The sequence below is a fragment of the Mya arenaria genome, chromosome 16 (assembly GCF_026914265.1).
Source record: "Mya arenaria isolate MELC-2E11 chromosome 16, ASM2691426v1".
NCBI lineage: Eukaryota > Metazoa > Mollusca > Bivalvia > Myida > Myidae > Mya > Mya arenaria.
This window is the reverse complement of record NC_069137.1, coordinates 44,627,873-44,642,329: the sequence shown is the minus strand read 5'-3', so window position 1 is coordinate 44,642,329 and position 14,457 is coordinate 44,627,873. Positions and strand designations below refer to the sequence as shown.

General features: G+C 35.0%; 1 protein-coding gene across 1 annotated transcript in view; it reads right to left on the bottom strand.

Moving 5' to 3' along the window:
• LOC128221685 (uncharacterized) overlaps positions 1-14,457 on the bottom strand; it is a 56,340-nt gene that overhangs the window by 19,321 nt on the left and 22,562 nt on the right. Inside the window, exons 21-29 of the mRNA XM_052930286.1 lie at positions 11,638-11,784; positions 11,130-11,267; positions 10,379-10,519; positions 4,593-4,721; positions 4,319-4,432; positions 3,616-3,750; positions 1,745-1,879; positions 1,266-1,385; positions 92-232 (exon numbers count right to left, since the gene is read on the bottom strand). Of these exons, the coding sequence (XP_052786246.1) occupies positions 92-232; positions 1,266-1,385; positions 1,745-1,879; positions 3,616-3,750; positions 4,319-4,432; positions 4,593-4,721; positions 10,379-10,519; positions 11,130-11,267; positions 11,638-11,784 (1,200 nt within the window). The remainder of the gene's footprint in view (positions 1-91; positions 233-1,265; positions 1,386-1,744; positions 1,880-3,615; positions 3,751-4,318; positions 4,433-4,592; positions 4,722-10,378; positions 10,520-11,129; positions 11,268-11,637; positions 11,785-14,457) is intronic.

Below are 14,457 nucleotides of genomic sequence, written 5' to 3'. Positions count from 1 at the left end.
TGAGTGTATGTGAGGTTGTTGGGGTTTTCCGATCATTGTGTCATCCCCCGTTATTTCAATACTACTCTCTTGCACGTCATTCAAAGCTTACCTTGACATTCTATTGTGTAATTATTGATTGAAACAGGTTCGAATCCTTCCTGGCAAGAGCAATTCCAACCACCATTGTAGTTTATACACTCAGTGTGGTTTACACACGATAAAGGTTCGTTCCGCCCACATTCGTCAATATCTAGATAAGACAAGTAAAAACGTCCTTGAATATATCATCTTTTCGACATAATACATTATTGGTGTAATTGAGACTGTTCGCACAGCATTAGAGAATGTTGCTCATTTGAAGACATTTAACCTATTTTCCCGGCTTAAGCAGCGATAATTGTTTATGTTCAAAAATAGCATCATACGCAATGATCCGTAAAGGCTATGACACATTTTTTTTTTCAAAAATAAAGTTTTATTATAACAAACTTCAATTTATTATTTCATTTAGCAAAAAAACATACTCAATAATTATTTTACAAAATGAAATTACACATGTACTCCTGACAATCATAAAAAGTGTTTCCGTAATGTTGTAATACTCATCAAATTAAAAAAAACAAAGACAAAAAGGACATACAATTGCTCGAGCATTTGCGGGCATGTTTGCTGAACCCAAAATAGTTGGGACTTGATTTCACTAAGTTTTTTTTATGACAAAAGCATATATCAACACTGTGGATGAGGTGCTAGGAGACCTTTTACGGAGACATTGGCTAAAAGAAATTATTAATTGCGACAGATAAACACATATACACAAACATATTATCTGAATCGGATCTTAAACCGATGTAGCTAATAGGATTACTTGTTATAAATAACTGAATGGATGAAGTTACTGAATGACCATAAAATTGACTTAAGTTTTTATTGAAAACCACTCCATATCAGGTATCCCGTCGGAATTGGATTTAGATAAGAACCACACATACATGATATAGCATTTCTTCCATATTTGTATAATTTTACTCGACGTATTATCTTCACGCTTTAGTACTTTATATATTCATTATTGTAAGACATTGCTTATATAAATTTTATACTTTAAAAGGCATTTCTTCACTCAATACAGACAAACACTGTTTATAAAGTCAAAATGGCGAACAAAAAGGGTTACATGATCGGTACTTGTGGTGCCAAGATATAAGGGAAATAGAGTTAGTGTTAATTATGGTTGACTACAAGGACAAAGCTTAACAACATTTAGTATGCTAGAAAGTTACCAATGCATGATGATCTTTTGTTTTTTTGCATGAATCCGCTTCCACATGTACATGTGAAGCTACCGTTTATATTATTGCAGGTTCCATTACCGCACGGCGATGAAACACACTCATCAATATCTGTGAAAGAAGAAAATTTAGTTAGCTCAGTACATTATCAAAATAAAACAATATACTATAATAATAATAATAATAATAATAATAATAATAATAATAATAATAATAATAATAATAATAATAATAATAATAAAAATAATGATAAAAATGATGATCAATAATAATAGGGTTGTTAACTCAGGGAAGATATTTTTAAACATATTCATATCCGACCAACAACACTGGTTTACAATAGGTTTCTTATAAATGTGCCAGTTGAACCTTTTTTTTTGAGCTCTGCCATATTGGGATTCTCATTTCTTTGTTTGTTTCATTTCTTGTTTCATTTAGGGAAAGTTATCAAAAACAAGCCGTAAGCATACCGGAACACAAAACGTTCAATTCGTTAAGATTGACTGCAGTATATCCTGTCGGACAATCGCAGGTCCAATTTCCAGGAGTGTTTACACAGCTACCGTTGCATGAATAGTTGTTGTTGATGCTACATTCGTCGATATCTAAAATGAAGAGAACGTAGGTGTTATGGATGTGTTCCTTTATATACCTTTAATTATAAACAGCAACAACAAGATATCCCGTTGACACCAGCAACACACTCATTCTCCACCTACTACTACTACTACTACTACTACTACTACTACTACTACTACTACTACTACTACTACTACTACTACTACTACTACTACTACTACTACTACTACTACTACTACTACTACTACTACTTCTACTACTACGACTACGACTACGACTACTACTACTACTATTTCTTCTACTTCTCTACTCATTCTCCTCCTCCTCCTCCTCCTCCTCCTCTTCCTCCTCCTACTACTACTACTACTACTACTACTACTACTACTACTACTACTACTACTACTACTACTACTACTACTACTACTACTGCTACTTCTTCTTCTACTACTACTACTACTACTACTACTACTACTACTACTACTACTACTACTACTACTACTACAACTACTACTACTACTACTTCTTCCACTACTACTACTACTACTACTACTACTACTACTACTACTACTACTACTACTACTACTACTACTACTACTACTACTACTACTACTACTACTACTACTCCTACTTCTACTACAGCTGCTGCTGCTTTTACTACTACTACTACTACTACTACTACTACTACTACTACTACTACTACTACTACTACTACTACTACTACTACTACTACTACTACTACTACTACTACTACTACTACTACTATAACTAATGTAAAAGTAAGACGATTGTCTGATGTTTTGTGTTGCGGCGAGCCCGAAGTTCAATTTCATATCTTATTACAACACCATACTAAACTTGTTATAGTAAAACGCCCTATAGTCAACGTTCTTTCATGACAGTTAAACGTTTGTTATAAAGAATATTCTATTACATAATGTAATTTGTAAATTGTCATTAACATTATAAAAATTAAAACAACAATGACCTCATATCGCCGATATATTACTTATTCTCTAGATCAATTCCTAGGGCAATATTTATGCAAAAAGCTACAGAAACAAGCTCATTAGCAAAAAGTTTAAACTTAAACCCAGTTTAGTGGCACTGGGCAAATGCAAAAGACATATAACACAAAATCACAGACAACAAACATAGAAAAACAGCACAAATTCCACAAACAGCACAGTGCATACATACTGTATATATAAAAAATAGGTATGTTTATCAAGACTTGTTAGGAACCGCCTTGGAACGGTCAGTAAAATGTAAATTTACTGGGGGTTTAAACCAGTTTATGTGCACAAACCTCACTCTTATCCCAACAGTCCTTAATAAAGATAAAACGCAAAAGGTAAATCTTATCAAAGTATGCATTAACTTGAGGAAAATTATCAATAAAACAAATAATAATAAACGTCAAGGTAAACCCTAAGTACCATGATTAGAGATCCCAACTCTATCTGCAGATGGAGGGAAACAATTCAGAGCACCTAATGCAAAAGCCTTTCAAGGGTACGATGCAGTCATTGTAAGAAACTATTATTATCCCACACAGTCTGCCTTATACAATCAAAGGTTTAAAACTGTGTGATCATAGAGTTTCATAATAAAAAGCATCATTGTACTAAAACTGGGAATATATAAAGAAAACATTATTAAAAATAAAAGCGACATGTATTCGCTAATCTTTCCGTCCAAACGATTTGAAAATGTAAAATATTTGAAGAATGCTTATTTTACAAAAACTATTTTGAAAGTATACCAATGCAGGATATATGGTTGCCTCCATCATCATGACTCTTGTTGTAGCCGTTGCCGCACTCGCAGCTCCAGTTACCAGCTCCATTGTGGCATGTTCCATTGCAAGAATACGTGCTTTTGATGCATTCGTTTATATCTAGAGATAAACAATTGTAAATGCATTTTTTTAAGGATTTTGGCATTCGAATATTCGCAAAAGATCGTTCATACCTCAGATGACGTGAAACGGGCGCCTGCAGTAGTTTTGCAAGAGTACCTAACATAAATTAAATCAAGCGCTGGTGACCTTAAAGGAGAGGCAAATGAAACATGCTAGTTTTGGTGTTCAAAGCCTCGACTTGTTCTGCAAGGCGTGGATACCTAAATATATCAATATCACTTCTCCCTAACGCCTTGAACATAAAATTCCGTTTGCAACTTTCATTTTGGATTGTACTATATTTATTTTGCTAGTTCGTGGTATATTGCGATCGATTATGGGATTTTGAACATGCCTGATGTTTTCTGTCACATCAATATATATATAAATTACAAAACGTATGATATTTTTGATGATTTTATTGGTTTATTTTGGCATTTACTAAAGGAAATTTAACGTCATACCGTGAAACATTTTCCTCATACACTGTGAGTTAGCCATTTCATTGAATACAATTATACATGTATCTTATCCAGCCTTGGCGAAAATATACGAAGCGACTTACCAACACATGTCAGGTTATCATATTCATATCCTTGGTTACAGCTGCACTCGAAGAGTCCGTCTGTGTTACTACAGTTACCGTTGCCACACGGGTTTGATTTACATTCATTAATATCTAGAAACGAAGAACATATCATTAATAAATAATTAACGATTTGATAATGTACGATGTACTTGTCTTTTTTGTCGTCCATAATTAAAGTATATAATTGCTGTATACTTCAAATAACTATGATGTTCAGTTTTTCCTGAATACTTTAAAGCTAGGTTCTTACCTTCACATACATAAGAGGCATTGAGGAAATACCCAAGATTGCAATTACAAGTGTAATTTCCAATCGTGTTTGTGCAGATTCCGGACAAACTTGTTCCGCACCTTTCTTTCACTGAACATTCATCGATTTCTAAACAAAAATCGGAAATTAAACATAAATAGTTACGTTACTACAACAAGCGTGAATATTCTAAAATATAAATTGATATAAAGAGGTTCAAATCGAGCAATTTGTCATATTCTGATTATATTGAACACATACTAAACATTTAAATGTTTAATGAAGGCGATACAAATGGTCCTGACAACTTAAACATTTCTGAACTAAACCAGGTAAATTCACAAAGGGTCAGCTTTTGCCAGAAATAAAACATTATTAACATGTTTGAAACCTTAACTATGATAAGCTATGTCCATGCTCAAGTGCAAATATAAACAATTTCCTTTTTCTTATTCCTGAATAAAGCAGCAAGTAAGAAACATACGTTGTTATTGTTTATGAATACAAAAAACGAAGGTAGCCATTAACGCTGCCATACCATAATAAAACAATCTGCTTTGAATACAAAACACTAGTAAGCTATGAACACTAGTAAATGTTGAGGCCACTCCGAAAAGTCACGAAAATCAATATCCAATGTCATGAACAAAACTACACGTGTTTATATTCAAATTACCAACTATCAAATTACTACCTTTTATCCTTATATCTAAGAATAATATGACACGGCATGTGTGAATGCAGCCAAGAATGCAACCATCGGTTCCATTTTAAATGTATTGTTTAGCTTTCGTCAATTCCCTAACCATGTTAGACTTATGACTTAAAACACATAACGCATCTCCTCGAGCCTTGTTTACTATTTAACAAGTATATATGTATATTGTATATAGTGTAACTGTCTCTGTATACGGTCTTTGGCAACTTGTTATGATATGTATAGTTTGCGTGTGTCGAGTTAATGTATAAGTAAAGTTAATGTATGTAGAGTTAATGAATATATGATTAAATTATGTACTATTGATATATGTAGATTTATTGTATGTAAATTGTCTGTATGTTTCTTATGTAAAGTTAGTTAAAGTATATATATTTAATGTATATAGAGCTAATGTATGTGGAGATATTGAATGTAGAGAAAATGGATGTAGAGTAAAGGTATGTAGAGTTTATGGATGTAGAGATAATGAATGTAAAGTTAAAGTATGTTGAGTTAATGGATGCAGAGGTAATTGATGTAGAGTTAATGGATGTAGAGGTAATAGATGTAGAGGTAATGGATGTAGAGTTAATGAATGTAAAGGTAATGGATGTAGAGGTAATTGATCTAGAGGTAATGGATGTAGAGGTATCGGATGTAGAGGAAATAGATGTAGCGGTAATGAAGAGGTAATGGATGTAGAGGTAATGTATGTAGAGGTAATGGATGTAGAGGTGATGGATGAAAAGGTAATGAATGTAGAGGAAATGGATGTAGAGTTTATGGATGTAGAGTTATGTGTGTAAAGTTAATGTAAGTAGAGGTAATGGATGTAGAAGTAATGGATGTAGAGGTAATGGATGTAGAGTTAATGGATGTAAAGTTAATGTATGTAGAGTTATGGATGTAGAGTTAATGGATATAGAGGTAATGGATGTAGAGTTAGTGGATGTAGATGTAATGTACGTAGATGTAATGGATGTAGAGTTAATGGGTGTAGAGTTAATGGATGTATAGGTAATGGATGTATAGGTAATGGATGTATAGGTAATGAATGTATAGGTAATGGATGTAAAGGTAATGCATGTAGAGTTAATGGATGAAGAGGTTATAGATGTAGATTAATAGATGATATAATGGATGTAGTTGTAATGAATGTAGAGTAAATGGATGTTGAGGTAATGTATGAAGAGGTAATGGATGTAAAGATAATGGATGTAGAGGTAATGGATGAAGTGGTAATGGACGTAGAGGTAATGAATGTAGAGGTAATGGATGAAGAGCTTATGGATGTAAAGGTAATAGATGTAGAGGTAATCGATGAAGAGGTAATGGATGTAGAGGTAAAGGATTTATAGGTAATAGATGTAGAGGTGATGGATGTAGAGGCGATGGATGTACAGCTTATGTTTGTATAGGTAATGTATGTAGATATAATGAATGTAGAGGTAATGGATGAAGAGGTGAGGGAGGTAGAGGTCATAGATGTAGAGATAATGTATGAAGAGGTTATGGATTTTGAGTTAATAGATGTAGAGATGATGGACGTAGAGGTAATGGATGTAAAGTTAATGGATGAAGAGGTGATGGATGTAGAGGTATTGGATGAAAGGTTGATGTATGTAGAGGTAATGGATGTAGAGGTAATGGATGTAGAGGTAATGAATGAAGAGGTTATGGATGTAGAGGTTATGGACGAAGAGGTGATGGATGTAGAGGTATTGGATGTAGAGGTAATGGGTGTAGATGTGATGGATGTAGAGGTGATGGATGAAAAGGTGATGGATGTAGAGGTATTGGATGTACAGGTAATGGGTAAAGAGTTGACGGATGTAGAGGTAATGGATGTAGAAGTAATGGATAAAGAGGTAATGGATGTAGAGATAATGGATGTAGAGGTTATAGATGTAGTGTTAATAGATGATATAATGGATGTAGATGTAATAAATGTAGATTCAATGGATGTGGACTTAATTGATGTAGAGGTAATGGATGTAGAGGTAATGAATGTAAAGGTAATGGATGTAGAGCTAATGGATGTAAAGGTAATAGAGGTAGAGGTAATCGATATAGAGGTAATGGATGTAGATGTAAAGGATGTAGACGTAATAGATGTAGAGGTAATGGATGTAGAGGCGATGGATGTAGAGGTAATGTATGTAAAGGTAATGCATGTAGATTTAATGGATGTAGAGGTATAGGATGAAGAGGTGAGTGAGGTAGAGGTAATAGATGTAGAGGTAATATATGTAGAGGTAATGGATATTGAGTTAATAGATGTAGAGATAATAGACGAAGAGGTAATGTATGTAAAGTTAATGGATGAAGAGGTGATGGATGTAGAGGTATTGGATGAAGATGAGATGGATGAAGAGGTGATGCATGAAGAGGTAATGGATGTAAATATAATGGATGAAGAGGTAATGGTTGTAAAGGTAAAGGATGAAGAGGTGATGGATGTAGAAGTATTAGATGTAGAGGTAATGGGTGAAGAGGTGATGGATGTAGAGGTATTGGATAAAGAGGTGATGGATGAAGAGGTAATGGATGTAAATTTAATGGATGAAGAGGTAATGTATGTAGAGGTTATGGATGAAGAGGTGATGGATGTAGAGGTACTAGATGTAGAGGTAATGGGTGTAGAGGTGATGGATGTAGAGGTAATGGATGTAGAGGTCATATATGAAGAGGTAATGGATGCAGATATAATGGATGTAGAGGTAATGGATGAAGAGGTTATGGATGTAGAGGTAATGGATGTAGAGGTAATGGATGTAGAGGTAATGGATGTAGAGATAATTGGATGTAGAGGTAACGGATGTAGAGGTAATGGATGTAGAGGTAATTAATGTAGAGGTAATGGATGTAGAGCTAATGGATGTAAAGGTAATAGATGTAGAGGTAATCGATGAAGAGGTAATGGATGTAGATGTAAAGGATGTAGAGGTAATAGATATAGAGGTAATTGATGTAGAGGCGATGAATGTAGAGGTGATGTAGGTAGAGGTAATGTATGCATATATAATGGATGAAGAGGTAATGGATGAAAAGGTGAGGGAGGTAGATCTACGATAATAGAAGTAGAGGTATATAGAGGCAATGGATGTTGAGTTAATAGATGTAGAAATAATGGACGTAGAGGTAAAGGATGCAAAGTAAATGGATGAAGAGGTGATGGATGTAGAGGTATTGGATGAAGAGTTGATGGATGTAGAGGTGATGGATGAAGAGGTAATGGATGATAATGTAATGGATGAAGAGGTTATGGATGTAAAGGTATTAGATGTAGAGGTAATGAATGTAGAGGTAATGGATAAAGAGGTGATGGATGAAGTGGTATTAGATGTAGAGAAAATGGGTGTAGAGGTGCTGGATGTAGAGGTAATAGATGTAGAGGTAATGGATGAAGAGGTGATGGATGTAGAGGCATAAGATGTAGAGATAATTGGTGTAGAGGTGATGGATGTAGAGGTAATGGATGTAGAGGTCATTGATGAAGTGGTAATGGATGTAGAGATAATGGCTGTAGAGGTAATGGATGTAGAGGGAATGGATGTAGAGGTAATGAATCTAGAGGTAATGGATGTAGAGGTAATGGATGAAGAGGTGATGGATGTAGAGGTATTAGATGTAGAGGTAATCGGTGTAGAGGTGATGGATGTAGAGGTAATCGATATAGAAGTAGTGGATGAAGAGGTAATGAATGTAGAGATAATGGTTGTAGAGGTAATGGATATAGAGGTAATGGATGTAGAGATAATGAATGTAGAGGTAATGGATGTAAAGCTAATGGATGTAAACGCAATAGATGTAGAGGTAACCGATAAAGAGGTTATGGATGTTGAGCTGAAGGATGTAGAGGTAATAGATGTAGGGTTAATTGATGTAGATCTTTTGGATGTAAAGGCAATAGATGTAGAGGTAATCGATGTAGGGTTAATTGGTGTAGAGGTTATAGATGTAGAGGTAATGGATGCAGGGTTAATGGTTGTAGAGATAATGGATGCAGAGTTAGTAAATGCAGAGTTAATGGATGTAGAGTAAATGGATGTAAAGTTAATGGATGTAGAGGTAATGTATGTACAGGTGATGATTTTATAGTTAATGGAAGTAGAGGTAATGGGTGAAGAGGTAATGGATGTGTAGTTTATTGGTGTATAGGTTATTGATGTAGAGCTAATGGATGTAGAGATAATGGATGAAGCGGTAATAGATGTAGAGGTAATAGATGTAGAGTTTAAGGATGTAGATGTTATGAATGTAGAGGTAATGGATGTAGAGGAAATGTATGTGGAGGTTTTGTATGTAGAAGTAATGGATTTAGAGGTAATGGATGTAGAGGTTATGTATGTAGAAGTAATGGATGTAGAGGTAATGGATGTAGAGGTAATGGATGTAGAGGTTTTGGATGTAGAGTAAATGTATATAGAGTTAATGTATATAGAGTTAATGTGTTTAGAGTTAATGTATATAGAGTTAATGGATGTAGAGTTAATAAATATAGAGTTAATGGATGTAGAGTTAATGTATGCAGGGTTTATATAAGTAGAGCTAATGTATGTAGAACAAGTGTATAATAAAGTTATTGCATGTGGATGTAATGTATGCAAAGTAACTGTATGTAGAATTAATGTATGTATAGTTTTCGCATGAACAGTTTATGTATGTGGAGTTAATGTGTGTAGAGTTAATGGATGCATAGTTAATGCATGTAGAGTTTATGTATGTAGAGTTGATAAATATAGAGTTTTAGCATGTCGAGTTATGTATGTAGAGTAAATGTATGTTAAACTAATGAATGTAGAGTTGATGTTAGTAGATGTTATGCATATAAAATAAATGTAACCATACGAGTTAATACATATTTAGTTATGAGGTGTAAAGATAATGAATTAATGTGTATAGAGGATTATTGTGTGTAGAGTTATTGTTTGATTTAACATACTGCACCTTCGTTAAATAGCACCTAGCTCTCCTTTTTTATACTAGTGTAAATTGTTTATGTTTATCATATTAAAATAGCACACGCTTTGATAAAAAAGTATTTAGATTAAACTTCCATCGCACAGACTTATGAGTAAATTACCTGTACATTTTGAATAGACTCCCTTTCCATGCAATTCAAAACCGTCGTTGCAATTACATGCCCAAGTGTTGTTTTCACAGGCTCGATCTCCATTGAAACACTTAAATTCCTTGAAAACTGTACAAACATTAAAAGCAGATTCTGAAAAAGGAAAAGTTTGATTATCTCTAATACTTGGTCAGTACGGCCAATTGCTGCATTTGAGTGCTAGGACTTCATTTACACGGCGTTCTCATAAAAGAACATGTCATTATATTTAGCCATGAATATAAATATATACTTTTTGTATTCACTAGATGAAGTAATATTGATATAACGCTAATACAAACAACATTTCCTTCACTCCTACGCTTTTAAACAAAAAAATGACATTATTCAATATTATTTTGCAAAATGACGCTTTCATCTTTATGTCGTAAAACCATTCGGAAAGTCTACTTCCAACACAATATAGTACGAATTACTAGGTAAATCATTTTAGTAAGATTTGTTCATTTTTTACGGTTCACCTTTTAACTTAATACAACTTTCTCGATACACAAAAATCAGATTAGTATGAAGATGATAGTTAGTGATATCTTAGGACGATAAATTTAAGGGTTTAAAAATACTATTTTTTTGCTGACATCCTTTGATCGATCCTATATATTCCAGCGAAATATGTTTTCTTTAACAGACTACAAACTGAATTGTTTAAATGCCGTATGATTAGTTTTCACCTGATATTTACATTCTTGCAATTCCCACTTACCGGAACATTCTATATATGATGTGTTGTATATTACAGGTTCAGTAAGTTGTGGGCAAGCGCAAGTCCAGTTACCAGGGAGATTAAGGCATGTGCCACCACCTTTGCACGACACCTTCTCTTCATTACACTCATTTATATCTAAAGGTTAAATGACAGTGCAATTATCATACGATTTGTTTTATTAGTCTTACAATTTATATTGTTGGGATTTGTTTTCTAATAAAAACATCATTCATATCTGTGTTAAAGGTTGAATGACATTGCAATTATTATACGATTTGTTTTATTAGTCGTACGATTTATAGTGTTCGGATTTGTTTTATATTTAAAAAACAACTTGCGTTATGTTAATTATTTCAATAAAACTCCAACTACATGTAACATCATGTGTTTACGTATATTTAGATATACGACAATACCGATTTATATAGATACGCAGCATATTATATCAGAGAAAATGATAATTCGATCAGCTTTGGACTGAATACCACGTCCAACTTAGGTTTACCTTGACAAGTAAAGACGTCTTCCTGGCGATATCTCTTATACCCATCTTTACAATCGCAGTATGTTTGACCATTTGACTGCCTACACACCGTTGACGCCATGTCACATTCGCTGTTGTTATTCCGGGTGCAAAGTATATTGCTTGAGTCTGAAGGTGATGGTGTTTATGTAACAATGTGACACATCCAGCATAAATATACTGTTATATAGTTAAATGGTTATATACGTAATCCAAACATGCAACTTAAGTAATTATCATTTATTACATTGTATTCAAACATATATCCGATATATTTATCAATTTAAGTTGTGGTTTACGCCTTCGAGTAGTATTGGTTAGCGACCCCTTTTCGGCCGGAAATGGAGGGTTTTCCTATGTTGCTTTTGACACAAGATAGCTATTACGATAAAACTTTACACTCAGATAGGTCGGCCCTTCCGACAAAAACTGTGTAATTTGTTTTTAAAAATAGCAAGGGATTCCGAATATTCCCACGTGCAAAGTACCCCTATAATTTCGCTAAAATAAGCACCCTACTGTACCAATTATTCGCCCACCCCGTAAATTCGCTGTTCATACGATGTTTTCATATATTTCTTTCTAAACTATATCTTTAAACATTTTTATTTTATTTGACAAGTCTAGCGACCGTTTAAAACGACAATTGATCAATAAATATATTATGTTAACTATAACATACTGTCTATGTATGTTTAAAACAATACAGCACCTACTCGGTAAGCCACCTCTTTGCAGAAATTGAAAAAGCTACCGGGATTCCTTCTTAAAACATGACCTACACTACGTATGGTTATTTATAGACTTCCGAAGAGGGACAACTCATGTCCGTACAAGAATGTAATCATTAATTCAAATTTAAGTTGCTTCCCTTAGACGAAAAATTCAGCGATTACTTCACCGTTTTCATGTTTTACCATTTGCTTTTTCTAAAATTGAACGTAAAATACAGCAATTTATGGTATTTGTATAATTTAACACCGTTTTTTTTACTTTATAATGACAAATCAATAATGTCGTCTGATAATGCAAGGTATAATGAAAATTAAAAAATCCTTACAGGGCCTCATGCAAATGAGCGCGCGCGTGATGACGTAATCCCCGCATTCAACTTACAAGGTCAGAAGTGTAAACAATGTTTATTAATTCCACATACTACTTACATTTGAACGCAAAAAACAGCTGATATCTGTCAAAAATGATGCCGCAATGAAACGCCATACTGATTTGTGTAAAATATTTCGTTTTGACTGCTTTTAACTGGGTGGGCGAAAAAGTGGTACGGGCGAATAATATACTACTCAAAATTTGCTAAGCACCAAAAAATGCCCACACCACTATGAAGTATGCATTTAATATATTTGCGATATGCTTATTGGATACGGTTTGGTGATGTATTGACATGATTACCAGTGTACACATAAGCGTCAATAACGGGTAAATCATTCGTGCATGGCATGGAAATGATGTACCCCTCGGTTTTCAAGTTTTTTAGGTGCATTGAAAACATGTACTCGAAATGTGTAGGGTATTTAATCTTCACTTCAACTTTAAAATCTGAAGTTGTATGAGTTAATTATGGAAAACGGAAATGTTAGAAGACATTTGTCAAGTGGAGAAATGTGGCGGGCAGTTGGGATGGTGGAACAAGGGGCTACCCATCGCCAGGTAGGGGAGGCCCTTGGTGTGCACCATACAGTTGTCACCAGGGCCTGAGGTTTCTTCAGTATGGTACACCACTTAGGAGACATGGTGGTGGCAGAGAAAGGGCAACAACTGCAGCTGAAGACCGTTTTGTGGTTATTCAGGCTCGCAGAAGTCGTTTCGCGACAGCGACACAGCTTCGCGCCGACCTCCAGAATGCATCAGGGGTCAGAGTTTCTACTCAAACCATTCGATCTAGGTTGCACGAACGTGGTCTTAGGTCACGAAGAGCGTGTATACGCATTCCGCTTTCTCGGAACCACTGCCAGACACGATATGATTGGGCCTTGGATCATGTTGGTTGGCGTCGAATGGATTGGCGACATGTACTCTTCACAGATGAGTCCAGGTATTGCCTTGATTACACCGATCGTTGTGCAAGGGTGTGGCGGAGACCAGGCGAGAGATTCCATGCGGCAAACATTGCTGAACATGATCGCTATGGCGGCGGCTCCATTATGGTCTGGGGCGGGATCAGCTGGGATGGACGCACGGATCTCGTGGTCCTCAACTAAGATACACTGACTGCCCAGCGGTATCGAGATGAGATCCTGGATACCCAGGTGAGATTGTATGCTGGTGCAGGGGGTGATCAGTTCATTTTAATGGACGATAATGCCCGCCCCCATACTGCCCATATTGTACAGAGGTATCTGTACATAGAGGGTATAACACGTATGGACTGGCCAGCACGATCCCCTGACCTCAATCCCATCGAACACATGTGGAATGAGCTACAGGTTAGGCTTTCAGCATGTCAGGTCCAGCCAAGAAGTCTCCAGGAGCTTGGTGTTATGTTGGTCCAAGAATGGAACAATATTCCACAAAGAACCATCAGGAATCTTATAGGGAGCATGAGGAGGCGATGTGAAGCTGTTATTAACAGCAACGGGTCACATACCCGATATTAATCCTATACCAGCTTACAATATTCCTTTTTTAGCAAATTTACAAAATTTCACATTCAATCAAAAAAAATTATTTTCAAGGGTCACCCTACTAAACTTCTAAAAAGTCACAGAGAACAAAAAAAATCCTTTAAAAACTGTCGACATCATTAAATAAATCATCTATCTAAAAGTATAAATACTTTTCAAA